This window comes from Paramormyrops kingsleyae, chromosome 17 (genome assembly GCF_048594095.1).
Source record: "Paramormyrops kingsleyae isolate MSU_618 chromosome 17, PKINGS_0.4, whole genome shotgun sequence".
NCBI classification, from domain to species: Eukaryota; Metazoa; Chordata; class Actinopteri; order Osteoglossiformes; family Mormyridae; genus Paramormyrops; species Paramormyrops kingsleyae.
In genome coordinates this window covers 11,009,251-11,037,146 of record NC_132813.1, presented here as the reverse complement: position 1 = coordinate 11,037,146, position 27,896 = coordinate 11,009,251, and the positions used below count along the sequence as shown (strand labels likewise).

General features: G+C 39.8%; 1 protein-coding gene across 5 annotated transcripts in view; it reads left to right on the top strand.

Annotated features, from left to right (window-relative positions):
* mark4b (MAP/microtubule affinity-regulating kinase 4b) overlaps nt 1-27,896 on the top strand; it is a 60,654-nt gene that overhangs the window by 6,864 nt on the left and 25,894 nt on the right. For all 5 annotated transcript variants that reach the window (XM_072701477.1, XM_023812237.2, XM_023812236.2 and 2 more), the window contains exons 2-4: nt 13,674-13,871; nt 15,360-15,413; nt 27,395-27,443. In XM_072701477.1, coding sequence (XP_072557578.1) covers nt 13,674-13,871; nt 15,360-15,413; nt 27,395-27,443 — 301 coding nt within the window. The remainder of the gene's footprint in view (nt 1-13,673; nt 13,872-15,359; nt 15,414-27,394; nt 27,444-27,896) is intronic.

The window sequence follows — 27,896 nt, the reverse complement described above, 5'->3', positions numbered from 1 at the left end:
GCGTGATCAGTACTTGCCAGATGGTTCTGTCGCTGTAATAAAAGTGTTAAGTAGTGCTGAAGCACAATTTTTGCGATAACTCTGAAATTGCAACTGATCATGATAAAATGTCATATTGTCCACCACTACAGCATAGTTGGTCTCACGTTCACTGGCTACCAGTTCAGTGTGGTTTTTGTTCTGTGCAGTACAGTGTCATTTCATGACCAGCATGTGTGATGATTTGGCCAGTTTGAATGCCTTTCACGTTCCCAGTACCTGAAGGGCTATAGTAGGTTTTAATATTTAAGTAGTGGTGCTGGCTAGCATCAAGGTCAGGAATACTGTGAGCTCTGGATTTTTTTCTAATGCTTATTCTCAAGATCTAGTATTTGGTCACTAGACTGGATCTTCTTAATAATAAAAATAGTTCATGATATTAATAATGATTTTAGAAATTTCAGTTATAATACGACAATATCCGGTGAATTTGTTTAAACCACTTTCAGATATTATGTTTTTAATGATTTATGCAGCTCTCCTCTTAACATCAAGTTTTCAACATGAGTACTTATGTTTTAATCCAACATTGTTAGCTGCTAAGTAGTGTTTCAACATTTTACTTAATGATTTAATTACCAATAAAACTTGATTGCCCAGACATAAACACTGGCAATCTGTGTCCTTTTGTCTTTTATTCTTGTCCAGTGACACTTATTATTACAAGTTGGATTTGTGTTAATGTCTTTTATAGAGAATGTTGATTGCTGTAAAATTAAAACTGTTAGAAGAAAAGGTGCATAATTAAAAGTGTCAGAAAAGGAAAAAGTACTTTGTTTTTCATGTTAAATTTAATAAGTGTCATGGTTTGGGTGTCTATCATTGGTCAAAGAATACAAAGATATGCTTATCTTTGCTTTAACAGAATGGCAAGTAGTTTGTAGCCTTCTAAACTCAGAAATATGTTTTATAATTTATAGAACTGATTCAAATGTATTGTGCAATTTTTCTTGTGCTGTTTGTACTTGTTAGGCTGGAGGTGTCAGTGTTCATCAGTCTGGAACTCACTCAAAAGCGTAGGTCTAAGTAGAGTGGCAACTGTACAGAAAAAGTGTTTTGATTTTTTATTTTATTTTGTATGTTTTAGTATATTGTTCTTTATAAGTTGTGATCCTTCTATAGTGATGTTTTTTTATTGATGACGTACTGGACTCTCGAAGATTTGTGAATTATAGCTTTTCAGTTTAAATTATTAAATTAAAGCTCATGTTGAATTGTGCATTCACTTTTTTAATGGACAAAGTTTCAACAGCATTAAGTTTTTTTTTTTACCTTAGAATAATTGTTTACCCTTATATTACTTGTATACACACGCCACTAAGGATTTTGCTGCTACGGACTGTTAAGCACTGACCTTGTGTCAGACCCTACTATAAAATACTCTGAAAAATTGACTGACTCTCTGCCACAATACTCTCTGCCACCAACAAGCAGGTCTAGGTCATGAACTATCTGCTCCGATGACTCTGAAATGAAATTAAACGTATTGAAAAATAGAGCAATGTCTGATCATGATTTTTTTTATAAAATAGCCATTTTGAGAATGATGTGGTGGGCCACCCAAGCACATTGTTATATTAAATATGCCACGGTGGCACTGGGACCCCAATGCAGTTCATGATTTTGCTCCCTCCTGGCTCTCTACCAGGAGTTGGTTTGGAGCAAAAACATGAACTGCTGGGGGTCCCTAAGACCGGGTTGGGAAACACTGACTCAGAGGGCAGCACTGTTCCCTCACACCTTCATGGTTGGGGGGGTTCAAATCCTGCCTCACAGGTTCTCCCTGTGTCGCATGGGTTTTTTTTCTGGGTACTGGGTGGTTTTCTGCCACAGTACACAGTGCAGTTCAGTTGCCCACTGTGTGTGTAGGCCATGATGAAGAGGCATCCCGTCTAGATTGTACCCCTGTCCTCTGGTGTCTCGGATAAGCTTCTCACTCCCTACTCTGTGATTTTTGGGTATGTCTTTGGAAAATGGATGACATTTATGTATTCTGTTAAAATAGTCTGATTCTGGAATGGTTTGTGATGACTTGCTTTGAGCATAGGTAATTCTAAATGCCATTGTTAATCAATTTCCTGAGACTAATAGCAATAAGAAAACTTTTAAGCCATTTATTGTGTTGTGCATATGATTTATCGTTCCAGGAATCCAAATGGCCTTTCTGGTAAGGAAAAGATAACCTCCGTTCCTAGCCTGAGATGCAGTAGTCGTATCGTGACCACTTATCGTAAATCCAACATCTCACCTGAAAGTAGGAGCCAAAAGAATGGTTTTATAATTTTTGTTTTTTCTGTTAACTGTTTTTAGGAGATGCGTTGTGTTCAAAATTCTCAAAGTAAAAATGTTTAGCACCTACATGGAAAAAAGACTAATAACTAATTAAACGTATTACTGCTGTAGCTTTTCCAAGTAAGTTTTGCGTTTCTTTGAGCCATTTGTTAGCAGGTTTTTCTACATGTATATGGGATATAAACCAAATTGCCACAATTACGGCAGATCTTTTAAATCTTCAGTTGTGAATTGAATCTGAATTTCACATTTTACTGAAAAACATTGTTTAGAGGGAAAATGTACTGAGTTACGTTGCGTACACTTAACTAATTGGAGCAATTGCTTTTATTGCCTGAGGGAGCTATTGGGCATTGAGGGTATATTCACTAGCTTTGATTTAGCGCAGCCAAATAGGCATGAGCCTTTAGGTAACGTCTATGTGCTGGTTATCCTGAAGTGACACAGGTACTGTAACAATCCGATTGAGTGTGAAGCAGCTTTTCATTAGGAAAAGAGTATGATTTTTGTGGTAAGAAGGAGACAGAGTACTACGCCAGCATGCATATCAGGGAACAAAGAACAGTCAGCACTGACAGATAAAGCGATCTAAATAAGCAATGGTGCAAACTGGCTTCCACTGGGAAGCCGTTAAATAATGCAGTGCTGATTGGGATGATGCAATCGCCTCATGATATGAACTTAGCCAGACATTGGAAATACAAATAAAATTTAACAATTATACCAAATGGCATTGCAATTCTTTATATAAGCACACATTGAGCATACTTTTCATGTTATTTCAGTTGCATGCTTAATTCTTTGAAATCTCTAGTTTTAATGACTAAGGACCAAGTCTGTCTGCAAAAGTACTGGTATATTAAAAGTGAGTTAATGTCATTTCATATGATATGCTTAATTTAATTGACAATAATCACAAAATAATCAAATGGAGTTGTGTACATGTGAAGTTCTTCTTTATAAAAAAATAACATAAGGGATGGGTTTTTCCAAAAATCTCAAGTTTAAGAAAGCCTGCAATACCTTGATAGTATGTAGAAATAAATTCCAGTATTAACCAATTCATGGTGATTCCAATAGTCAGCTGAGTTTTGGAAATTAGTACATACAGTAATTTCAAATAGTTGTTTTGTACATCTTGGTTAAAAAACGTTCGGCAAGGCCGAGTTTCTCAGTTTACTACCAATAATGTAAACTTGATATAAAATCAATGATTTTGTTTTTGACATTTTATGCAAATTAAAATAATTGGAAGCTATCAAAGTGTATATATCCTGCTAAGAAAGATAAATTGAAAAGGTCTTGCAACATCAAAGCATGTAGTTAAAATTCAGGAACTTGGAATTCTGACAATTCATTAAAGTATCAGCTTTGCATATGTTGCCATAGTAAATGCCATCTTGTCAATGCAAAACAAAGTTTTAGGATAATTAGTGAAAAGAATATCGGTAAAGAGACCAGTCCTGTGTTGCCTTGTGAAATAATAGGTAAGACTGGGAAACTACAAAGAAATAAAACAAAGCAATTGTTGAAAAGGGTTAAGTTTCAGATTAACTTCATATGTTCTCAAACCCACATGTAAACAGATTGCAGAAGAATAACTAATGAATGCTCATTTGTCACAAAAGGTTAAGATGCCACTTTCCAAATATGACTGTATGACCATGAAATATAAAAATAACCACTACTGACTGTGTAAGTCCATGTTTTACTTCATTTGTAATTAAATTAATTCCATGTACTGCAGTTGAAACACTGTATTATTAATCAGGTTTCTGATTACAAGATATTCTGTATCTTTGAGGGTGAGCATTCAGGCCGACAAAATGTTTAACAATGTAGCTGCTTTAATTCAAGCAACATCCACTCTTGTCTACCTGGGTGTCATGTTTTTGTGAGAAACATCTTATATTGGTAATCTCGTATGTATTATATAATGAATGCTTAGAGTGTTTCAAATATCAGACCAGTGCTGTAGCTGATAATACTGCTCTTTTGCTATATTCAAAATCTAGTAAAGTATAACTGGTGATCTGGAAAAATATTTGTATTTATTGGTGTCAATCATATATAAAAATATATAATATCTTTTAGACTTACTGTATGCTTGATATATTACTTTTTAATGTATTGTTTTGACCTTTTACAGACATGATTACTGTTTTTCTGAGCTCTGTTACTACGCTTATTCACTGACGTCAAAGCTGCAGCAAAATTAAGACCTGTGTGGTTTGTGATGACGTGTTTCAGTTAGGCCTCAGCTTAAGATCAACTGAGCACTGCTGTTGATTTTACAGGCCTGCTTTTATTTTCGTAATGATAATCCTTGAAAATGTCAACAGTTCTGAGTTTTGGCTGAGTATTTGGAATAATATTCAATAATTATTATTTGTAGGTTTTATATGTCCTGAAAAAAAAATTAGTCTGCTGTTCAATATATATTTTCAATAGAACAAATCATGTATCTTTTTTCTGTCATTTTATTCGCCTACAAAAAAAAAAAACACTAAATACGTCCAATGGCGCCAGCTGTCTAATGTTGCAAAATGGGGGAAATCAAATTGTGTCAATAATTATTTTTATTATGCTAAATCTAGATTAACTGAATTGTTTGGAGACACGAGGCCTTGGAGCGTGCCTGGTTTGGTCAGTTATCATCAGTTTCATCCCATTTCCCAGTGTTGTCCCATTGGGTTAAACCAGGTGCTGACTGACTGGTAGTTATTCGTCTGTCACTATATTCCTGGGTACAGCTTGTCTAATATAAGTAACACTTTACTTGAGGGGGCACAAATAATGTGGTAGTACACTCTTACTTAATGCATTAGTTAACCATTAACTAAGTGTTAGTTACAAACCAATCCCATGATTGTTCTTCATTAATCAATCATAACTGTTTATATATTTCCTGCAGTTACTATATTTGTTCATGATTTGTACTTGAGTAATAAATGAGTTACTAAGTTACTTGTGGCACTTAAAGTCAAGTGTTACCAGGGCTTTTTTTTTTAAATGTATGTAGCATTATAAGCATTCAGTTTTAGCAGAAATCCATCATCCTTGTCCTGTGCAGGGGTCCGGAGCCTTTCCCGGAAGTGAATTTGGCCTTTTTTTGCCGAGAAATATTGGAATATATATTTATAATATTGTGATTTATAAAACAAAAAAATTGAGATTGAACCCAATATTACCCAAGCAACTTTATGATCTACCAATAAATTGGTGGTTTTGGCTCCAGTTGTTCTGACGAATCCCTTGCTATTGCTCTATGGAATCCAAAATATTTCTGTATCCAGAAGCTACCGTTTCATGTTTGCTTTTCTGCTCCTCACTCATTTTAGTTAAATTTCTCACTAATGCACCGCAGTGTCTATGAATGAATCCAATGGCAAGGGCAAAAATGATGATGCCTGGCTTGGAGAGTGCATGGAAAAGCCGTGGTGGAAAATTTCACACTGATTTTTTAACATATGCTAGATAATCATGAAAAGGAACAGTCAGTAAAATTGCAAAGCTTGCAATTTTGCAAAGTTTTGTTTCCTGTGACAGAGGAAAAATGTTTTAGCAAAACTTATTGAAACTAACAATCATTTAGTGAAATCTATCCCATCATGAAGACCCTCCTACTGCTCTGTGAATTTTACCTGCAAGATTTCAAAATATTGGAACTGTATTGCCAAAAAATGTTGCATTTGAAAATACCAAATATCACGTTATGAAGTCTGGAAAATTAGAGGAATTAGATATCGCCCAAGCGTAATCTCAACCCAGCTGACTATCGCGGTCCTTGCGATGTGACAGTTGCATCTGCATAACATGCAATGTGGATATTAATATTGCGAATTGTCCAGCCTGACATCTGACTCCATTTTATGGTTGGACTTATGATGTTATTGTGGCTTGTTCTGTAGACTGCTGTAACCCGGTGACATGAATAAAATGGAACGCTAACATGCTTTTATCCAAAAAAAAAAAAAAATCCATGATTGTGAAATTCTGGATCTCTTAACAGTTTAGGATGCTAAGACGTTTCGACATGTTTATGCTGGTGGGATCACCTGTGTTTTTAAATCAAACTGTTTTCAAGCTTGTTTTCCTTGGATTTTGGTGTTTGGATGGTATGGATATTGACAGCAACAGGAACAATCGACATTGTCGAGAACTTTGAGAAGGGGAAGTCTGAGGACTTGTGGCCTGTTGGGCAATGTACTTCCCTCCTAAACTTCTTGCTGAAGCCCCTGCCTCCCCTCTGCTTATCTCACAGACTGATACATACACATATGAAAACCGTCCTTCACAGGATGAATGCAGCCCAGTAGATTTATTGTTTCTGGTGGGAACTATATATATATATATATATATATATATATTTTTTTTTTTGTCAGAAATGCATTTCAGGGGGAAGCCCTGCACACATGCCCAGGGAAATATCTATACAGCCTTGAAATCCCCAAGTTTGCATGCCAGTGCCCCCTAAGTGGCAGCCTGACCCAGCACAATTAGAGCGCTGTGTAAACCTAGCTTTCGGAAGGCTTGTGTGGGCAACTGTGTAGAGGGACTCTTACCCTCTGCGACATCCAGGAAACTGACTTAGCACACTTTGCAGTCATGTGACACTATTGCATTATCTCTGGTGTTTTTCTACATCGCTGGGCTGTAGCAAAAGCTGATTTGGCAGTGTTTTTCTTAACTTTTGGATATATAAATATGGTCAGAATTGTGGCAAAATGGTATTTGTAACTTGTTTTTCTTTTTGTTGTTTGTTACTGTATGAAAGCGATCGATATAGTTATAGAAAGTCGTGAGGGACAGCCAACAACCCGCGAGTGGATGTGTTTGGGCTAGAATAATGGATAATTAGATATTAGCATTTCTCATGTCTGACTTCACACCCTGCTGTGATCTTCATGGTGTCCCCTGGTTATGTAGGCTCTTCATATCTGCCTACCAAATTTATGGGGTTTCCATAGTGGAACTATCCCACCTCTTTCATGACTTGTGCAGCTGTGTATGACTTGTTCATTTTGCAGTCCTTGGTCCCCACAATTAAAGCTCTCCGCAATTACTGTCCACTTATCTGCTAATCCAATAAATGCCACCTTGTTTCAATGTTATTTTCATGTGTGCTTCTGTGATGCAGGTCCTGAGGCTCACAACAGTAATACTTATTAACAGCAGCTAGCTGAAAATGACACTAAAAGACCTAATGTGCATAGAGCAGTGTTTCCCTATTCAGTCCTCTGGGAGCCACAGACAGTCCATGTTTTTGCTCCCTCCCAGCTTTCAGTAGGGAGCAAAAATGTGGACTGTCTGGTAGGGAGCTGGGAGGGAGCAAAAACATGGACCGTCGGTGGGTCCCCGAGGACCGGATCAGGAAACATTGCTCTAGAGTAAATAGAGTATGTTTCCAAAAAGAATGCAGTAACAAAGGCATTGCATATGTAAACATAGAGAACAAACGTTGTGTCATAGACTAGGCCAGTTTTTCCCAGTCTGGTCCTCGAGGACCTACAGCTGGTCCATGTTTTTGCTCCTTCAGAGCTCCCTGCCAGACTGTCCACATTTTTGGAGGAGCTAGGAGGGAGCAAAAACTTGGACTGTCTGTGTGTCCCTGTGGACTGGATTGGGAATCACTGGACTAGGCTATACTCAACATAACAGAAAGGGAATGTTCTTTTCCAGAAGTACCAGCCAAATATTTTCAAATCTCTTATTGCTGGAATTGGTGTAATGAAGAATTTTTCTGATATCCAGCAAGATATATTATTATGAAACTGGTAATAAAAATATACCAAATATGTTCTGTATATTTAGTGTAGTAAATGTCGTATGTGCATCATTTTTTAAAAGTAAAACTACGGTGGTAAATTAAATTAACAGTTGCAGCAGTCGACAACCAGGTGCAAGATCTGCAGTTTTGTAAATAGTGTTGAACATTGTACTGTTAACATTAGTCACATTATGTTTGTAGAAACTGAGTGACTGAAAGAGATTTAATGGGAGGTGGTATTTGAATTAAAGTGGAATTGTTAAACATTCTATTTGTCTTTATGTGCAAACAGAGCATTGAACAAATGTAAGGTGAGGTTTTTTTAATTTGTACTTAGTTTGCATAGTTAATATGTTTCAATCGTGTGTAATTTCCTATTTGTATTCCTATCTGTATTTACTTTCATTACCATCGATAAACATTGAATCTAACAAGTACTGCTTTCTGTTTCATATTTTCCCATAAGAATTTTTTTTTATGCTCTTTAGCTTCGTCAACCTCAGTGCTTTGGAGTTGTTGATGAAGTCCAGAACATGTCGTTTGGGATTAATGATCAGTAAATCAGAGCATTTTTTCCAGTGTACATTGGAAGTGTGCCGAGTTGAAAATGGATAGGATAAATAATCAGTATTTTTATTATCTCTATCAATATTGACTTATGAGTGTGTGTGTGTGTGTGTGTGTGTGTGTGTATGTATGTATGTGTGTATAGCCTATGTGTGTGTGTGTGTGTGTGTGTGTGTGTGTGTGTGTGTGTGTATATATATATATATATATATATATGCGCCTCCATGTCTTGGATGTTTCCTTTCTCTGTGCCTTTTGCTACTTGTAATTAGTGTCTGGTGTCCTAGTGACCCTGACCAGATTAGATGGATAGAAGAATGATCGATGGTCATAATTCACGCCTGGAAAAAGAAAAGAAAACTTAACTTTCTACCAGAATGAATATGAGGTACCTTATTATATACTTGCAAATTTCCTGTTTTCCAGCCTCTCATCTTGGACCAGGCCAATCCTGTTTCAGGCAGAGTAGGGGGCGTGGCTACTGTGAATGACGGCTAGTCAGACAGAGCGCACATGCATGCAGGCCAGGAAATTTAAAGATGCCAGTTAACCGGGTGATGCAGAGGAAATCCGCATGACCCGGGGAGCTCGTGAAAATTTCCCACATACTGAGCAGAGACGGGATTTGAACCCCAACCCTGAAGGTGTGCATAGGCAGCACAGAGCTACGTTCTCAAAGAACGATGCAGTAGGTCCTCAGTAGGCCTTCAAGCAGCATCTGCTTATTTAGGAAATATGTGTGTATATATATCATTTATATTATAGAGCTGTGGCCCATTGTCTGTAAGGTTGAAACATGTGACAACTCATATGATGTGAAAAAATAGCCAATAATTTAAAACGTCCAGCTGTGCTAGTAACGAGATTTTATTTTACAGAGTGAATCTATACATCATACAGTCCATGCTGTAAAAAGATCAAAAACTAGTATTTGTAATATTATCAGTTTAATATCAATTTGCTATCCATCCTTGTTTTTTCTCCTTTTTTGTTTAGCTGGTCAGTTTGAAACTTTGACATTTATTTGGGCAGAATAACTCTGAACTTCTGAAATTGGAAGGCTACACGTCAAGAACACTTTAAAGAACCATTAGTATGATGCAGGTTTTTAAAGTCACTACATTCATATTTTAATCATCATAAAATATGAAACCATGCCAGCTCATCTCTGTGTAAGCTTACTAATTGGGTAGATGGCTATTTTAGTAGCTATATTAAGAGAGGGCAGGGTCAGGATCTGAACTGAAAATGGTGAAGTGACAGTGAGCTGGCAAGTCACCTTTACCACTAATCCGTACATTTTTTTTGGTTATTTTTAGCAGTCTTTACACAAAATTGTTTTCCTGTGTGTGTATCCTCAGGCTTTAGATTCCTGCCCTTAATAAGATGTTGGATCCTCTGGTATTAGATTTTGCCAGAGCGAATTGTAATTCTTTGCAGAAAATTTGTATTGCTCTAATGCAGGAGCGCCCAACTCCAGTCCTGGGGGGCCAGAGCCCTGCACATTTTTGGGTTTCCCCTCATTTAACACACCTGATTCAACTCCTTGTGCTAATTACCACACAGCTCTTGAGCTAAATCATTTATGGTGGAACAGGGAAAGAACTAAGCTACACAGGGCTCCGGCCCCCCAGGACTGGAGTGGGGCACCCCTGCTGTAATGTTTTTGGATTTAACATTCTTTTCTCACAAAATTACAGATGTATTATAAAGAACAGATATATTAAAAATGTATCATTTTATACATCTGTAGGACGACTTTATTTTATATGTATCTCCTGATTTTCCTCCGGGAATCGATAAAGTACCATATCTCGCTCTTATAATGTCTAACTGCTAATTCTTTTTTTCATTTTCACTTTTCCTATCAAAGTAAGTCTCACTGTTTGCTGCTTCAGACCAGATTCAGGTGGACCTGGAAAGAGGATCATGCAGCCTGAATGTAAAAAATGCAGGATGATTACACATTTATTAATGTATAATAATTAGGCTGTAGTCTTCATTCTATAGCCTGGGATGCTTTTACAATGGTCTGAATCAGTCAACACGGTGGTCCCTCTGTCACCCCCTCCCCCATAGTTTTTCTCAGAACCCCACGCATCTTTAGTGACGGTCGCTCATTAGGCGACCCCCCCCCCCCCAAACCCGACCCCCCCCCCCCCAAACCCAACCCCCCCTGAATAAATTGTCCTGGCAATCAGACTGAGAAAGCTGGAGAGGGAATCGATGGCATCTTCTTGAAAGGGAGAAAATGGAAAAAAATGTAGAGGGGGAGGGGGCGTGATGCTGTGAAGCAGATTGGGGGGCTGGTTTGTAGTGGAGGAAAAAGATACCAGTATGTGGGGGTTGCTGGTGGTGTATTGATTTAAGTGGGAGCTGAGTAAGGGTCTTACTGGCAGGGTTTCCTCACAGTGTACTGGGGGGGTGGGGGTGCCCAGAACTGAATGTGCCAGTGGTATATGAGCGATAGAAAATGCTTCAGCAGTAGGTTGAATAATAATCGTGAATTTGGGGTGGGGGGGGGGGGGGGACTGGGAGGCATTGCAGAAACAGTAGAGTGACGCAATCTCAGATGGTGCATAGATACCACGTAATTCTTAAGATCTGCCCCCATCTGTGCGTGCGTGCGTGTGGGTTGCAGGGAGGGGGGGGATGGGTGGGATCGCAGCATGGCGACAGCCTGATATGTGTGACTTGTACATGTAGTTCCTCTTTCTGCGTTGTTGAAAGCGTGTGGCCAGCCTGAGGCCTGGATGCAGCTCTGCTGCTGCCGAGGGCTGCAGGGCACCTAGGGGCTGCGCAGGGCAGCAACTGCTGTGTCTGCATCTGCTTCCCTTTCTGTCCCTCTCGCTTTGCTCTCATCCTCCCTCCCTCATCACCCCCCGCCTTTCCGGTTGTCATTTCAGCACTCTTCCTTGTTCTAAGCTATGCTTTATTGTAGGTGTGTCTGGATTCACGACTGATTCGTTGAAAAATCTAGCCGTACTCTTTATTTTATTTTTTTTTCCCCCCTCTAAAAATGTTTGATGGCCTTTAATGTAGGCCCTAGGCATAGTGAATAAGGAGCATAGCCTTACTGGACCTTGAGTTATACTCAGAACATTGTCCAGCTGAAAGATTTATGTTTTATTAGTCATTAAATATCCACCATATCAGGCCAGATTGAACGGTTCAATGTGTGTGGTGCTAATTCAATAAATGTGATTTTGCGTCATAATGCTGTCAGAAGATTCAGATGAGGATTGTTGCAGTTTCTCGTCGACTTAGCATGCAAATACAGCGTGCTGCATACCAAGACAGATTTGTTAATAGATACAAGGAGAGGGCCCATACCAAAAATATCCCCCATATGTTATGACGTAATGTGTACCACAGAGGAATGAATGCAATGCAGAATGCTGGTAGAATAGCACTTTGCTCTTTCCCATAGGCCTACATTGTACCAGGGTGCATTTTTTAAGATTTGAATATCTTTGTATTTACTAAAGGTTATAAATGAATTGTCCTTTCGCTCCTTTCTTTATTGTTAGGTAAACTTTTGGGTTATTCTGTGTCAAAGCCCTGCTTTGAAATAACTGAATATAGCAGCATGTTGTCAGTTCAACTGAAATAAGTTTAAATGCAGAAATTGGTTGGTTTGGTTGGTTGTGTTTCATACTTGCAGACTTTAAAGCTAAGCTCTGATATGTATGAATGTATGTATGAATAAAGTCCATATATAGCAGTACGTAATATCACTATGTGGAAAAATCCTTTTAAATGAAGTGGACTCGGAGAATTCAGTGGACTGTGACCAAATGATAAGGATTACACTCTGGTAAATGTGTGTCAGCCTTTGTTGTCAGTTGTGCCTATTCATGTTTACGTGGAAAATATTTGTAGTTGTCACCTGCATGCTGTCTGTTACGTCGTTGTGCTTTAACACACAGCCATGATGCTGTAATGCTGTAGTACTTTTAAGGTAATGTGATAATGCTGTGCAGTAGTAATGTAGCCTTAGAGTTTGTGTGAATCCACTAATCTAATAAAGGTCCATTTCCCACTGAGATTATTTTTCAGAGTCAACTAATGACACAGGTGATACCTGAAATAGCTTTTAGGCAGTAGCATGCAATCTACCTTCAGAGGGAATTTGTTTATGGACTAAGCCTCACTAGAGACCCTCTGCGCAATGTTTTGGGTTCTTAAACCTTTGCTTTAGTAATGGTTCATTAAAATAAATGCCAAATATAGCAGAATAAGTAAAGGCTTCATGGTGGTAGAGTGTGTGCTTTTGAGATTCCAGCTTGTATATATGGGGCATGTTAATTAGTTGACAGTATACATACTGTAAGTGATTATTTAATCTGGGTGTTTTTGTCCAAGGCAGCGATTGCATTTCAGCATTTTTCCTCAAGGTGGCCCAGTAGGCACCCAGTGACCATGTGATTTCCAGCACAGATGCGACTACTTAAGCTGTTCAACTGTATTTGTGCTGGAGTCTTTCGTGAAGGCATGGTTAGAGTAGACTTAAAAATTCAGCACGCTTTCATCTGCGAGAGACTACAAGTATCAATATCATTAATTTTTCACTGTTGTAATTTGTTTCCCTCGACTAGAGATTTATCTTTTGATCAAGATGCCAGTAGAGTGACACTTAGAACGACTGAGACAGGGAAAAATAGCGGTCTGACACTCCAGTGGACACCAATGCAAAAAAACCCCAAAAACTTTAAAGTACGAGAAATCAGTGTGTTACGGTGATCTGAAAGAATGGATCATCTAGAATTACATTCTTTCGACAAGTAGGAGTTTGGATGAATTCCTACCGTGGGCATATGCTTTGTATTTGAAGACAACATTTGTGGGATCGTCATCCCTAGGGATCAGCGTACTTACAAAATACAATTCTCATGAGCAGCTTTTGAGTTTTGTAGTAAGATAAGTAAGATACCATTACGGTAATGTAAGGAATCTGGTTTGTCACTTAAGTGTGTTCATTTTTTGTTCCTCCCTGTTTTCCCAGCATGCCTCTCTCACAGGCAGCCGGTCAGAAAAGGGCTCTGGCTGGTCGAGTCGCTCGGTGGGGGCGCGGTGCCGAAACTCCATCGCCTCCTGCACTGATGAACAGCCTCACATTGGCAATTACCGGCTGCTCAAGACCATCGGCAAGGGAAACTTTGCCAAGGTTAAGCTGGCACGCCACATTCTGACAGGAAGGGAGGTAAGGCCATCCCTGTTGTTTAGAATATAAAAAATAACGGATATCAAATTTTCCCCTTACCTCGCTGCACCTTGATTGGTCAGTGACTTCTCAAATACTCAAGGTTAAGAATAGGGCACGTCTTGCATTTATGTTTTTTATTATAATTATTTAGAAGATGCTTTTGTCTGAAGCGAAACTTAAGTGAAGCATACAGCACATAAACAAACAGCAGTCAACTAGACATAAGCGCAGCTAGTTTGAGCTTCCAGTGAATGCCCAGTTACAAGTTTGTTTTCCTCTTTAATGACACAGTTGTTAGATGTTAGGCGTGTCATCATATCACAGAAACACGTGCTCATGTGGGTGTATGTCACATGTCTGTGTGGTGTATGTTTGTGAGTACTTGACAAGTGTTTTTCTTTACAGGAAAGCACAAGTTAGTGCAAACAATACTTGCAGCAACAGATAAAAAAAAGCATATAATCAGTAAAGGCAGTGAATTGTACAGTGTTGTTACTCATATGAAAAACATAAAATATCTCTAAATGAGTTTACAGCAAAATAATACATGTAAAACTCAATTTAAGATTTAGGACCTGGTTCCCTTGTACTACACAGAAAACTTAATACTATAGGTAATATCCGAAGCTGAGCGTACATAAGCCATATAAGGAGAAGATTACAGGTAGCCATTTGAATGTAATCGGGTTTGCAGTCAGGATTCGAGACTGAACAAGTCGCACAGTCTGAAAAGATGAATTTTGCGTCTTTTCATGAAGAGCAGAAACGAGTCTGCTGGTCTCAAGGGAGACATTTCACTGCACAGGACCAAGGTCCAAAACAGGCAGGATTCCAATACTTGACTTTTAAAACATGGACCTGACACAGGGGAACGTATCGAGCCTTAAGCGGCATAGCGTTTGATGAGACCTTGTGGATGAGGCCGTGAGGTTCCCGTCACAGGTTGGTAAGGCTGTTCCAAGGTCTTGAACTTGATATGAGCTGAAGCATGTATCGGTTGAGAAAGACTAAGGAAGGAGAGAGAGGAGAGCATCTGTGGAGGTCAAGTACAGCTCAGCCAGCCGTGTTAGTGGTCGGCAGCAGAGCTTTGGTGTTGCAGGCCAGTAGCATATAATAAAATGCTGTGTCCTGCTTTGAATCAATACAGGGCCAGATCTGTCCCCTATTTTCGAACTGGTTGATTGGCTGGCAATATCAGCCAAGATTGACACATCGGACTGATATCAGTATTTAGATTTTTAGCTGATATTGACCGATTCCAATTTGTTGACCTGTTGTCCATCTCTAGTAAAACTGTGTAATATTTACTTTTTGGTATTCTGTTGTTAGATTTTCATAAAACGAATTAGTGGTTAGATTAGTCAACGAGTCAAAAAAAAAAATTGCACGATTAGTACATACAAAAATAATTATTAGATGCAGCCTTATACATTTGTAATGTTTTAACATTTTTATATTGTTACTCTCTCATGTTTTTCCTTTCAGGTTGCAATAAAAATTATTGATAAAACACAGCTGAATCCAACCAGCCTACAAAAGGTGAGTGACTGTTCAGTTATTTGGTATTGGTGCGGTTGAGAATAAGCAGATAGATTCCGAGAGCAGACACATTCAAACTGAGAATTATTTTGTTAGATAGAAGCACGGTAATAATGGAGCTCAGTGCAGTGTGTTTTGAAGGTAGGTGTCCACATACTAACTGGAATGTAAGAAAATCGGCGTAAAAATCAGAAAGGTTGTAGCCAGGTCATCTGACACTAGGGGAAGGTTTCACATCATTGCCTTTCTGAGGATTATAAAGACCCTCGTTTTTTGTGCAACTGATAAAGTAATGCTGATGCCTATCATTGGAATATTTCAAAAGCTTGTGGACTAGATCATTAACTTACTTGACAAAAGAAGTTTTTGACCTGTTTGCCAGCCAGACCTTGCCCTCCTACCTGTGAATCTTTGGGTGTATTGCTTTTGTTTTGTCAATGTTAGTTGCTGTTGAAGGTTTAGCTGACTGAGTGTGTACACAAACTAGTATAGTGTCTGGTACATTTTTTTTCCCACCCCTTTGTGTGCAATTTGAGGTAAGAAGACAGTTTCACATTTATCTGTAAAATGATAAGCTAAATCAAAATGAGAATTTTATGAGTCCAGTAAAATTATAAAGGGCTTGTAAAGTTTTCCTTGCAGTGTAACATTGTCACCTGCTTTAACTTTTGATTATGTAGCACTTCTGTCTAGATTGACTTCATATCCTGTCATGGTGGAAAAAAGTACTGCAAGCCATACTAATGTTCTGCTCTTTTTAGCATGGAGTTTTCATGTGTACAACAGGACCTGACCAATATGAAAATTCTGTCTCAGATTTTGAGCCAGTTTTTAAGGAGCTAAAAAGTCCGTTAATTCAGTTAATTTATCAGGCAATGTCATTTTAAATGGTTAACAATTTAGGCACCAGTATTTCCATACTTGTTTCTTGGTTATTTAGAGAGTTAAATTTAGTTACTTGTGGGTTGTTTTTCTTGGTACAGTCCACATTGAACGCTGGTTATCCATCTGTAACATTGTGTATGTCTCACCGTTGTAAATATAACTCACAGCCAAAAGAATTTCCCTTGGCCTTTACCAAACAAAATTACACTCATCATACCCACTCTGTTACAGCTCAAACCTGAACCGTAACACTTACTAATAATGCAGGCAGAATAGTGTCTCAGTGTCTGGTCCAGTTTGAGGGCACCTTTTCTCATCATTGATGTTGAAATAAACATCTGCTGTGCTTTCATTCAATGCATTCGATGTATAAAGTTAATATCCGATTTTACTAGAAAACCAATATATCACTCGATCCGTGTTTCTGTTCTTTGCAGCATTCACATCATTGATGTGAGAACTGTAGAGAACAAGCAATGCTTAATCCTGATTTTCAAGCTTACGCGTCAAAACCGTACTGTTTTGCGTGTTTGATAAATGTTTAACGTTTACGGCAAAAACACGGACAATAAAGCTGGGCTGTCCTCATGTTTCGTCAGCGGGGGAGGTTGTACGGATGGGTGTGGCCCATGCAGAGGTACAGCGGAGGACTCAGTGTTGCTGCATTGGCCCTATTGTCCTGTCAGCATTTATTTTTTCGCCTGCCTGCTCGCTCTCATCATGGCCTCTCAGACACTAAATACTGCAGTCCGCTCGAACCGCAGCGCCATTGCCCAAAGGGCCGACGCCCCTAATCCGGCCCCGTTCCCTCCTCTTGTTTTCCCAAGTCCCCCCTCTTCAAGACAACAGGCTTGTCTAGACAAGGCCTGCCAGAAGCGCTCGGATACTGGGTGGGTCCTCAGGCACACGCCTGGAATTTTGAATAACAGAGGCGATGGGCCCAGGGAGCTGAGTCTCAGCCTCTAGGGCTTTGGCATTATGCAGAAGTGAGGTGTTTGTGTTTTTGCCCTCTGCAGTTCACCACTGTAATATGCAGTGTTTCTCAGGCCTGTTATTAATACCAGCTGGCCTTTAACATAACCTCTTATTTAGGATTACGTCTAATCATTATTACTAATTTGAGAGACACACACTAACAAGAAGTGAATGTTTGTTTTGTGACCTTTATTAACCCTAAAACTCCTCTGTATAATTAGTTTTTGAATGAAAGTATAGCATCTAAAATACAAAAAAAATCATGTTTACCCCTAACCCATTCTTAGATGGGTGTAATCTGATTGTCAGAAATTCTGGAATATTTAGGAGCCATATAGTGAGTGCAGAAGCCTAATATAAGAGGCCTGGCATTGACTCTGCACTGGCCAGTGGGTACAGTCATTCACACCAGCCTCTTAATCTCATTACGCTACTTTGCTGATCTCCATCAGCTGATGCTGACACCAGTGCCTGCTATACTCTGTTTTACTCTCTGGAGTTGCTGCTGCCATCCTACTGCATGTATAAGAGCAGTATTTCAGACAGTTCCCATTTAATAATGGGTATTGTCTTTCTAATCAGAGCCTCGGTAGCGTTGAGGGCGCAAAGAGTGGGTGATCTTGGACTACACAGAGGCCGGTCAGAAAGTGCTGGCTCTTTTAAAGCAGAGACAGCTTTGGGACTGAGCCAGAATATAACACAGGCGGGGGGGTTGGGGGGGGGGGGTGGACTGTGCATCCCCCATCCAAGCCCCCATGACCAGGGCCAACATTCCAGACAGGCAAACAAAGGAGATGGCCAACACAGGGAGGGCGAGCGCCTCACGGGGGGGGGGGGGGGCACCACACCGCACCGCACCGCCTCTCTGGAATAGGGTTCCTGTGAAATGATCTGCCTGTGTGATGAGGTACAGACACATAGGAAACACAGGGAGATTTGTTTGTGTTACCACGTTAGCCGGGGAGAATTGGCAGCCATTAAGGGAGGGGTTGTCTTCAAACAGATATGCAAAAGAAAAAGCGTGACTAGGGGCTGGATGCTGGGTACTAGGAGTGATGAAAAGCCAAAAATATCCTTTGGGGGTGTCTGCTTTGGAGCCCGTAGTAGCTACTCCCCTGCCGTTTAGAAATGCCCTAGATGATGATGTTACCTGCCAGTTAAGACACCGAAGGAGCCGATCCTGCAGCAGGCTAAAAGGTCTTATGCTGGGACTCTTCAGATCTGGCCCTCCATTCCAAATCCAGGCCTTGTTTTCAGTTCTCCCGGGTAGTTAGTTTAATAATTCCTGATCCTGATTGGTTAGAGGCTTCACACCTGGCTGATGGGTAAAAGGAGGCTGGAAAATCTTGACCATGAGGGCCGTGATTTGAATAACCCTGATCTAGGCAGTCAAAGAAAATTATGTTTCAGGTGCAGAAGACGGACGGACGGATGGATGGATGGATGGATGGATGGATATTAATGTTGGTATAAAGCTATTACTTTGTGTCCCTCAAAGTGTGTCTATCTCAAAACCACTCTTAAAGTCACCCCAGAATTTACAGTAACTATCCAATACACTCATGTGTTTGATGAGTCGACCGCTGGCAGACCATGTGTGGGTGATCAATACCTCATCCAATTATTGAACTAATTAAGTTAAGTAAGCTGATGGTGAAACTTGCCGGATACATGGAAAGGCTTGGATGCCCCTGAGGAGTTAAGGAACTAAAGCAGTGTTCATCTAGCAGTCCAACAGGATGTCAGTGATATTTTGGAGAGCAGATGAAATTATAATTTTTTTTATGTGTTTTTTTATGTGTTTATTTGTATATATTTTGGTTTTTTTTTGTTTTTTTTTTTTTGAGGAAATACACTTACTACCGAAAGAGTTTTAAACAGAATACTGTATATATTGTATTTTAACAAATGGCATTTTTACTCTTGAGCATTGGACAGCAGAGTACCACACCTCCAGACCTCATGCACATATGCCCATAACATCATATAATCATTTCCTCCATAGGTGTACAGCATTCGCAGTAATGAACCTGCAGGCACATCTTGGACACCTCTTCTTTCCTATTAGTAACAGTTAGCTGTGCTCTTGACGCCCGCCCTGACATTTCCTCCTTGGTAATGGAAGCCGGCCAGGCCTGGATGAGGCATTGTCTCTGTAATGCTGCGCAGGTGGGGGTGCAGGGGCACGACGGTGCACGGGCACACCCAGTGCGGCGAGACAGAGGCAGGTTCGGGGCCTTGCCGGGAATCGTCAAATCCTGCATCCCATCCCAAGTCCTTTTAACCTCGGCTTTTAGCTGCCCCCACTGTGGCCATCTGCCTGGGCTGTGTCCCTGGGGTGTGCCGCTCTCATGCGTCCGCTGCAGGACCCTGCGCGCATTCGCTCTCTCCTGGCCGCTCTCTCCGTTTCAGCACAGTAAAGCTGACTGTTTTGCTGTGTGTGGAATACCCCAACTGTTTCGGGCCTTTGTATGTAGATAGCATATGGTCAGCGAAATGACTAAGCACACAAGCCAGTGTAAACCGCATTCATTTCGTAGGACTGGTAGTGGTGCTTCTCTGTGTTAGCGAATGTGAAATTGTGACCCTGAAATTATGTGCAAGTCATCTGTCTTTTATCAAAATGGTGTGGTTTGTTGTAACTGTTTATAAAGCAGTTATAAAATACATATTATCACCTAATGTTGTGTTACATTAGAGTCTTTATCATAAGTTTTGTATTTGTTATATAAAATGGTATGTGATCCTCATTCACTTGGTTATAATATTCAATTTTCAGTAAAATAAATGTAATCTGTGTTGCTTTGATTGCGATTAAGACTGTAGAAAAAATGTTTAACCTGAATATTTGTTTTGTACTGGTGCCACAAAATTACATCTGTTATGTTATTTTGTTGAAATGACCGTATATTTGGCACACATCAAAAATTCAACTAGGCTATAAGATTAAATCAAAGTACAGTATGTGTGTACCTGTGTGTGTTTATATGTGTGTGTGTGAGAGAGAGAGTTTGTATTTGTCACAGATTGGATTGTGACATGGAAGGTGACCACATGCTATGTTTATAAAATGTCGGCATTCCTAACTGTACTTAGCACAATATGGGGACCAAATGTCCCCACAATGTGGTAAAACCAGTTACTTTTCAAGCTTGCATGAACATTTTTCAGGTCCCCACAATATAAATCTCAATTTTAGAAAAATCTGTGACTGCAGTAAAAAAACTAAAAATGCCAAAAGTCTTGTATTTTGTTTGGATATTTGTGGTTAGGTTAGGGCTGGGTAGGGGGTAAGCTTTTCATAGTTGGGAACAGGGTTCTGCTCATAGAAATTAATGGAGAGTCCCCATAAAGATATGAATACATGGACTGTGCTTCTGTGTGCTGGTTCGGCACTTTACATTCGCGTTCATTTCCCATGGCACTCCTAGATCTGACCAGGAGCCTTACAGATGTACACAATTTGAGAAAAAAAATACATAAAATTTTAATTAAGCTGGTTATCGCTGGATGCCGGTTCAAGCCCAGTCTCAGCAGAATAGTCTGACATGTCTGTGGGCCCTTGAGCGAGGCCCTTAACCCCCAGCTCCAGGGGCCCCTCTGCAGGTGGCTGCCCTTCACTGCCAAACTTCCTCTCACCAAGATGGGGTAGGCAAAAAGAGAATTTCCCCTCAGATCAATGAAGTATCATTATTGTTATTAATATATATTATTATTAGTTTTCTGTGTTCAAAGTCCTGACAAAATCATAAAGTGTTATAGTAATCAGAAGAAAGATACCATATTTATGGCAGTATTCAGTTTAGTATATTGGTCTGATTTGACGAAAATATATAAAAGGTTAAATTAATTAGTTCTGGTGCAGATCAAAAAGTCTTTTCAGAAACGGCTTGGTAGCAGTAATTGAGAAGTTGATATTTCCCCTTTGCTTACTTTTTCAGGGGTTACATTACTGCCCTTTTTTGTGTCGCCTGCTTGACGTCCCAGTCATTGTCATCTTCCACCATTTGGGAAGCCACATGCTTATTGTTCCATTCACAGAATACTGAAATAATTTGATTTGATAGTTGCTCAAGGAATGGCAATTTATTTTTGATTAGCTAGAAAATAGACTTCCTAAAGTTTGGCTGGAAGCCGCAGTCATTGAAAGGAGAGAGAGCGCATCGTATTCATTCAGAACACTTTAATCTGTTATTCTAGAATGTGATCTGTCATACTGGGATTCATTAGGCAGACATTGTTACAGTCAACTCAGGTGGGTTTGAAATATTGAGTATACATGTTTTCCCGTGCATGCATGGCTCTTCCCAAGCTGCTTTGTTTTTTATTTCCCAAACACATCCTTCTCACATGTCCAAGCTTGTGACTTCATTGGTCTCCAGGCTTCAAACCACATTTACTTGAATGTTTGGTGCTACAAAAACATGCTGCAGCCAGACTGCTCTCAGAGGGTTCTACCAAACTCCTAAATACCTGCTGTGATTCTACTTATGTGTTACTCACAAAATTAGAAAAGCTTAAAATATAGTAGATATCCACTCTGATAAAATCTGTGGACAGCATAGTATGTGTGGTGTGACAGTGAAATAATGCAAAATAACTATTCTCATAAAAGCCATATTATGTTAAGAATTAATGGTATGAGAGATATTTGATTTACATTTAACATTAGGTTTTGCAACTTCAGGAGAATGAAATTTAAATGCACTTTGTAAGCCTTGGAGTACAGTTTGACAAACTTAACTTTGTTTTAATATTGCGCCATAACATTTGGGCTTAACATTTGTTCTTGTGTTAAACTGTGTTTCTGTTTGTCTATTTATGCCAGTCTACCCAGACAGTTATACGAGTGACTCACTGTTCAGTGCTATGTAAAACCTCACAGCACGCTGAGCTCTGAAATGTGGATAATCTTCAGTGCGGCCAAAGTGCGAAAGTTCTGAAGCTCTGCTGTGTGCAGGTTAAAAAAAACTCAAGTGATTAAAAATAGTGTTGGAACAGCAAGAGTTTCTACAAGAAAGTGTCCGTGCTGTGCTTGTTTGCACTCTGATTAGCTTATTTGATATGCAGAAACCTGTTCTGGGAGTCATTGCTTGTGATGGAGAGGACTCCTCTGCACATAGTTACAACCAAGAAAATCATAATTTTGCATGTCTCTGTTAACTGCCCAACCTCTCAGTTATGTATATGCAGATAATGCCTTAGAACAATGTTTCCTAAGCTTTTCCTGCCACAGCACACTTCTCAGCCAGTATGCCTTGTGAATGACCTCTGTGGAAGTGACATTATGACAGATGCACTGAGATGGGACTTCGGGATTCTAACAATATTTTCTTTTTTTTCTCTCTTCTTTTTTTTTGGGGGGGGGTGGTTAAATTGTATTGCCTGAGTAAATTTGGGTTTTTGAAGAATATTCAGAATGTTTTATGGTGGAAGTTAATCGGTAAGGTTCTGTTGTTCGGAGACTGACACCTTTTCCTTTTAACCTTACTAAACAAAAATACTGTATAGGCTTGATACGCACATTGGTTAGGGATAGTCTAGTACATTTTTCTGTAAATACCTTCACACAGTCTACTTCTTTGAGTGTTCCCACAGTCACGTTCTTTACAGCGATATTGACAGGCTTTTGCATTATTAAAGCAGTATCAGGGACTGTGCAGAAAATAATTTTGTATATTATTCCAATTATGATGTCAAATACACAATACTGAGGCAGTTTAATTCCGCTTGGGACATTCTGTGTTTGTTGGGGAGAGAAAATACAGACAGATGTCTTGGTGTCACTTGTTTAATCTTCAGATTGTGGATCCTTTAGAGATGGGTCTTTGCAAACATTAAACCTTATTCCTTTGTTTTTCTTCAGGGAGTTAATGTCAAGTTTAAATAAGGATAAAGAATTTCAATATGCCTTTAAAATGACTTTTAATATTTGTATAGTTGCATTATTTCCGATAGCTGCAGGAGAGAATGACAGTAGCTCTCAGTCTAAATGTCAGCGCCACCCTGCCAGCTCTCGGCACATTACATATTTGGTCCTTCCTTCTTTCCGGACTGTTTGCTCCACCGATGGTCTGTCGTGGACAACGGTCACCCCGGGAACTGTGACCATGACTCACCATTCCTGTTATCTGTACATACCGCTGGCTGCTCCCCAACCATCCCTGCACCAAACCCACCCCGAAAGTGTCGCACATGCTCAGTCTGCACCGCAATTACGAATCATCTTCGCTCAGTATTTCTGGCTTCCCCGAAGAGAGGAGGAAATTTCTATTGTGCAGAATAATTTTTTATTTTTTTTTTTTTGTCTGTGGCATATGGCCGCAATCTGCCACTTTGTTTTATTCTGTTGTTTTGCGGCTGAGGTGGCGCAGTGAGTAGCACTGTGGTCTAACTCCTACAGCATTAGGGAACCGAATTCCACCTCCTCTCTGTCTGTATGGAGTTTGAATGTTTTCCCCATGTTTTATGGGTTTCCTCTTAATAATTCTTGTCCCCTAAACTGCCTGGGATACACTTCAGGCCCCCCCACAGCCCAGAACCCAGACAGTGATACGTTTTTAGACAATAGACGGATGTTTTGTTACTCACTTTATCATAGTTAGAGGCGGACATTTCAGGTCCAGAAAGTAAAAAATCCAAACCAGGATTTTGTTTCAACCAACAAGTTGATTACACTGTGACTGTGACTCTGCTCAACTGGTTGGTTGAAACAAAATCCTGGTTTGGATTTTTACTTTCTGGACCTGAAATGTCCGCCGCTAATCATAGTTCAGTTGATATACATTCTAATACCTCATTTATGAATGGGTAGACATGCAAGTAGGCCAGTTGAGTCTGGATGCAATAGGTCTTTGCTAATGTAATTTTTATGTTACTGTGCTTTTGTTTGCATTGCAGATGACCTGATCAAGTGTGTTATGTCTATCCAAGACATCATATATATGGACTGTTAGCTCAGTCTTGATGTCATATTTCGATTGGAACTTTTACCTCTGTGGCCTGGAAGGTCAGCCTGAGATGATAGCATTGCATAGTTGATGGTAGGTGTTGTGTGCTGCATAAGGTCATCCTGCGGAGACAGGTGGCTTTAAGGCCGGGGTCAGATTTCAAGGCAAACCATAGTGCTAGGAGATAGTTTCATTTGCATTTCAGGCTTGAAAGGACTCTGATTAGCATAATCCTCCCTTTTTTGTGCAGGGTAAAATGTCTTTGCAAAGGTTGTTGTGGTTGGTGTTTATGATTCAGTTAATTCAGAAACCAGTTACTTGGCCACGTGTCTATGGAGGTGAATTATGCCAGGTTGATTAGTTCAGGCTTGGAGTTTGCATTTGAGAGTGAAGGCCAACACTTGGCGATGCCTGACTTTATTGATGTCTTTGTTCGGCACTGCAGTCAGAAATATTTTTTGTCACGGATCATTTGTGTTTATGCTTCACAGACCGAGACAGACAGTGAGAAGGAATGCCGCGAATGCGATGTACAGGTTGTTTTTCCGGCCGCATCTGACCAGCCGTACATATGCAGGGATTTCAGGGTGGGAGAAACTGCTTTCCAGTGGCGCCGCAGTGAAAAGCGTGACACTGTCTGGTTGTGGTTAATGCCTCCGTTGACATGGTAACAGTGACGTTGGGTATTGTATGGGAAATTAACCAGGAAGTTCAGTATTGTGGCGTATGGGAGGGAAGTCGTCGGATCTGAGATTGCAGGCTTATCTGATTACCTTCAGAGCTTAGGTAGACAGATAATACATTGTCCTCCCGATTTGATTTGGAATTTAGAATCAGATCCATTTGGGGGATGCTGTTGTTCTGTGTGCTTATGCGTGCAGGTCATTTCCATTTAAACGTGAATGACGAATGACATGAGAATGCATGAGAAAGTCTTCAAGCATGCTGTTTATATCCTATATATAAGTGTGTAGTTATATAGATATCCTCCTGAGACCCAAGGAAAAAAGTGTCCTTCAATTTTAGGTTGTCTTTGGGGGAAATAAGACATCTTACAATTTAGATTTTTTTCAAATTTATTTTTATTTTTAATTTCACAACATGTCCTCTTTAGTGTACAACAGGAATAAATACGTTTCCTTACATCAGTGAAAAGATAGATGCAAAAACAAAATGTCCACTACAATGGACATAAATGAATGGGTGGGGTCTCAGGAGGATATAGATATATAGATGTACATACAGTATATAGGAAAAGTATGAAAAATTGCTCAAAAACAGCTATGGTATACAAATGCTGTTTTAAAACTTGTATCAGTGGTTTACTAAAAAGAAAGATATATATTTCTATATACATATAATATTTTTTTTTCTAAACATTGTGAGTTTAGATAAATGTTATGGGAGTTACTCAACTTTGTATTTGTTGTGTAAAATGTGACCTGCTATGTTTATATTTTGTAAGAACAACCAGCCCAATGTGTGTGTGTGTGTGTGTGTGAGTGTGTGTGTATTTGCATAGATTACATTTCAGGACCAAATTGTCCTCAAAGTGTAGTAAAACCTGAAATTTCCCTACTTTCGGGGACATCATTTCAGGTCCCCATTTGGAAATTCTCAGTTTTATACACTGCAATGCAATAAAAAAAGTAAAAATGCCAAAAGTCTTCTATTTGTATTAGTTACTTATGGTTAAGGTTAAGGATGGGTAGAGGTTAAGGGTGTCGTGATTGGGATTAGGGTGTTTCCCATAGAAATGAATGGATGGTCCCCATTTAGATAGGTAGACTAAGTTGTGTGTGTGTGTGCGCACATGCGCTCCCACCAGTGGACTGAAGCCTGGTCTAGCGCATAATCCTGCCCATTGTGCCTCACCCAGGCACTTTGTGACCCCGTACAGAATAAGCAGTTGGTAGGTAGAACCCAATCAGTGTCTGTCACAAAGTCTGCGGGGTGTGTTGCTTATGAAACAAGTTGGAACAGATGCTGCTGTTAAAAGGTGACACTATGACATCAAGAAGGGAGAATTCAGCTTGACTTGATGCGGCATTACTTTTCTGTGTTGGGGATTTCCATTTTTAGAGGAAGGGATCGATGCTGAGCAAGGTGCTATAAAAACACCAGGCATCCAAACTATTTATTTGTCGTATTTTTTTTCATTTCACTGTACCACTTTGTGAATGCTGCATCACCAAAAGAGGACACAGATGTACAGCATTACAGACCGAGAACCAGAATAGACAGTCACCTACGCAATAAGTTCTTGTGCACAATTATTGGACGAAAGCCCGGAAGTTGTTTTTGTCTTAGAAGTGTTCTAGGATGTCGTCCCCTAGGTCTGCTGATTCATGATCAATATGCTGTGTGCTTTTGTGTCTCTGCATTTGACACTAGCAACAGGAAAAATATGAAGACCATCTTGTATGTGCTGGTCCTCTGTTGGCGGTACTGTTTCTATTTCCAAAAACAAATGATAAAAACAATGAATTTTCTCCATCTAGTTTGGATGGGGGGTGGTGCTGGTAATTTTAAAATAACTATAATAGTTTTTAAGAATGCGTCCAATTATCCATCCTCCGGAGCTTCGCAGCACGTATATTATTCGTTGGGCCATATGTAGCATGGAGCTTCTCTCCGAAGCATCGCGAACTTTCAGATTCTCGTTGAGAGCTGTGTAGTGGCTCGAAATTTAGCTTTGGTCTGCAGCTGTGTCGTCTAGTCAACCGGAGCCCTTTCGCCATGCACAGAAAATGCAAGGGAGGATGACTGGCTCACCTAAATTTCACCAGAGCGATAGATCACAGAACTGACAGGAAAGCAGATTCCCTGCCTGTTATGATCATTGCGCCTCACTCTGTTTATGGTCCCAGAGCAGTCCCACTATTTAATTTAGTGAAGGTTTAATTTATTGTCATGACTTAAATTCAGCCCACTGTGAATATGTAGGATCTGTAATTAACTCTTCTTGGTAGTACATGTTGGTGCATGTTGATTTTTAAAAAAAATAATTTTCACCCTGTCTTTGAAAAAAAAAAAAAACAGTATTTTGTTGGTAAACAGAGTTGTTTTCCCTTCAGTGACCAGGAATTAGCTGGTCAGAATGAGCCACCCTGACTGTGGTATACAGCATTATACAATCTCTCTCTCTTCTTTCTCTTTGTACTTTCACAGCTCTTTCGAGAGGTACGGATAATGAAAGGCTTGAAGCACCCAAACATAGGTGAGTGCGGACCTTGCATCCCTTTGTCTGTCTTTGTCTGTCTGGGAAAGGTGACAAGGCATGATATTACTCCTACGTACATTCCCTGCAGTTTGGTACAGTTATTGCTAAAATGAAGGGCGAGTGAGAAATAGGATTACAGTGTGTAAAACTGCACCTATGGGGTTGATATGTGATATGTGACAATTCCGTGAAGCTCTTGAGTCTTTGCATGTTTCCTGCAGCTCCTCTGACGTGCATTTTTGCATTTTAGTCCACCCCGAACAAAAGCTACCACCTTCATGTTACCTAGATGCACCCTCTTATTACTTAGATGCTTGATTTCTAGTGATTTGTTAAGCTGCACCAGACATGCCTGCGGCTCCAAGCTTCTGAATTTTTAAGCAAATGGAGCACTAGCAAAGAAGCAGTTAGATTTTGTCGGATTTTGCATTCAACAGAATACACATAATG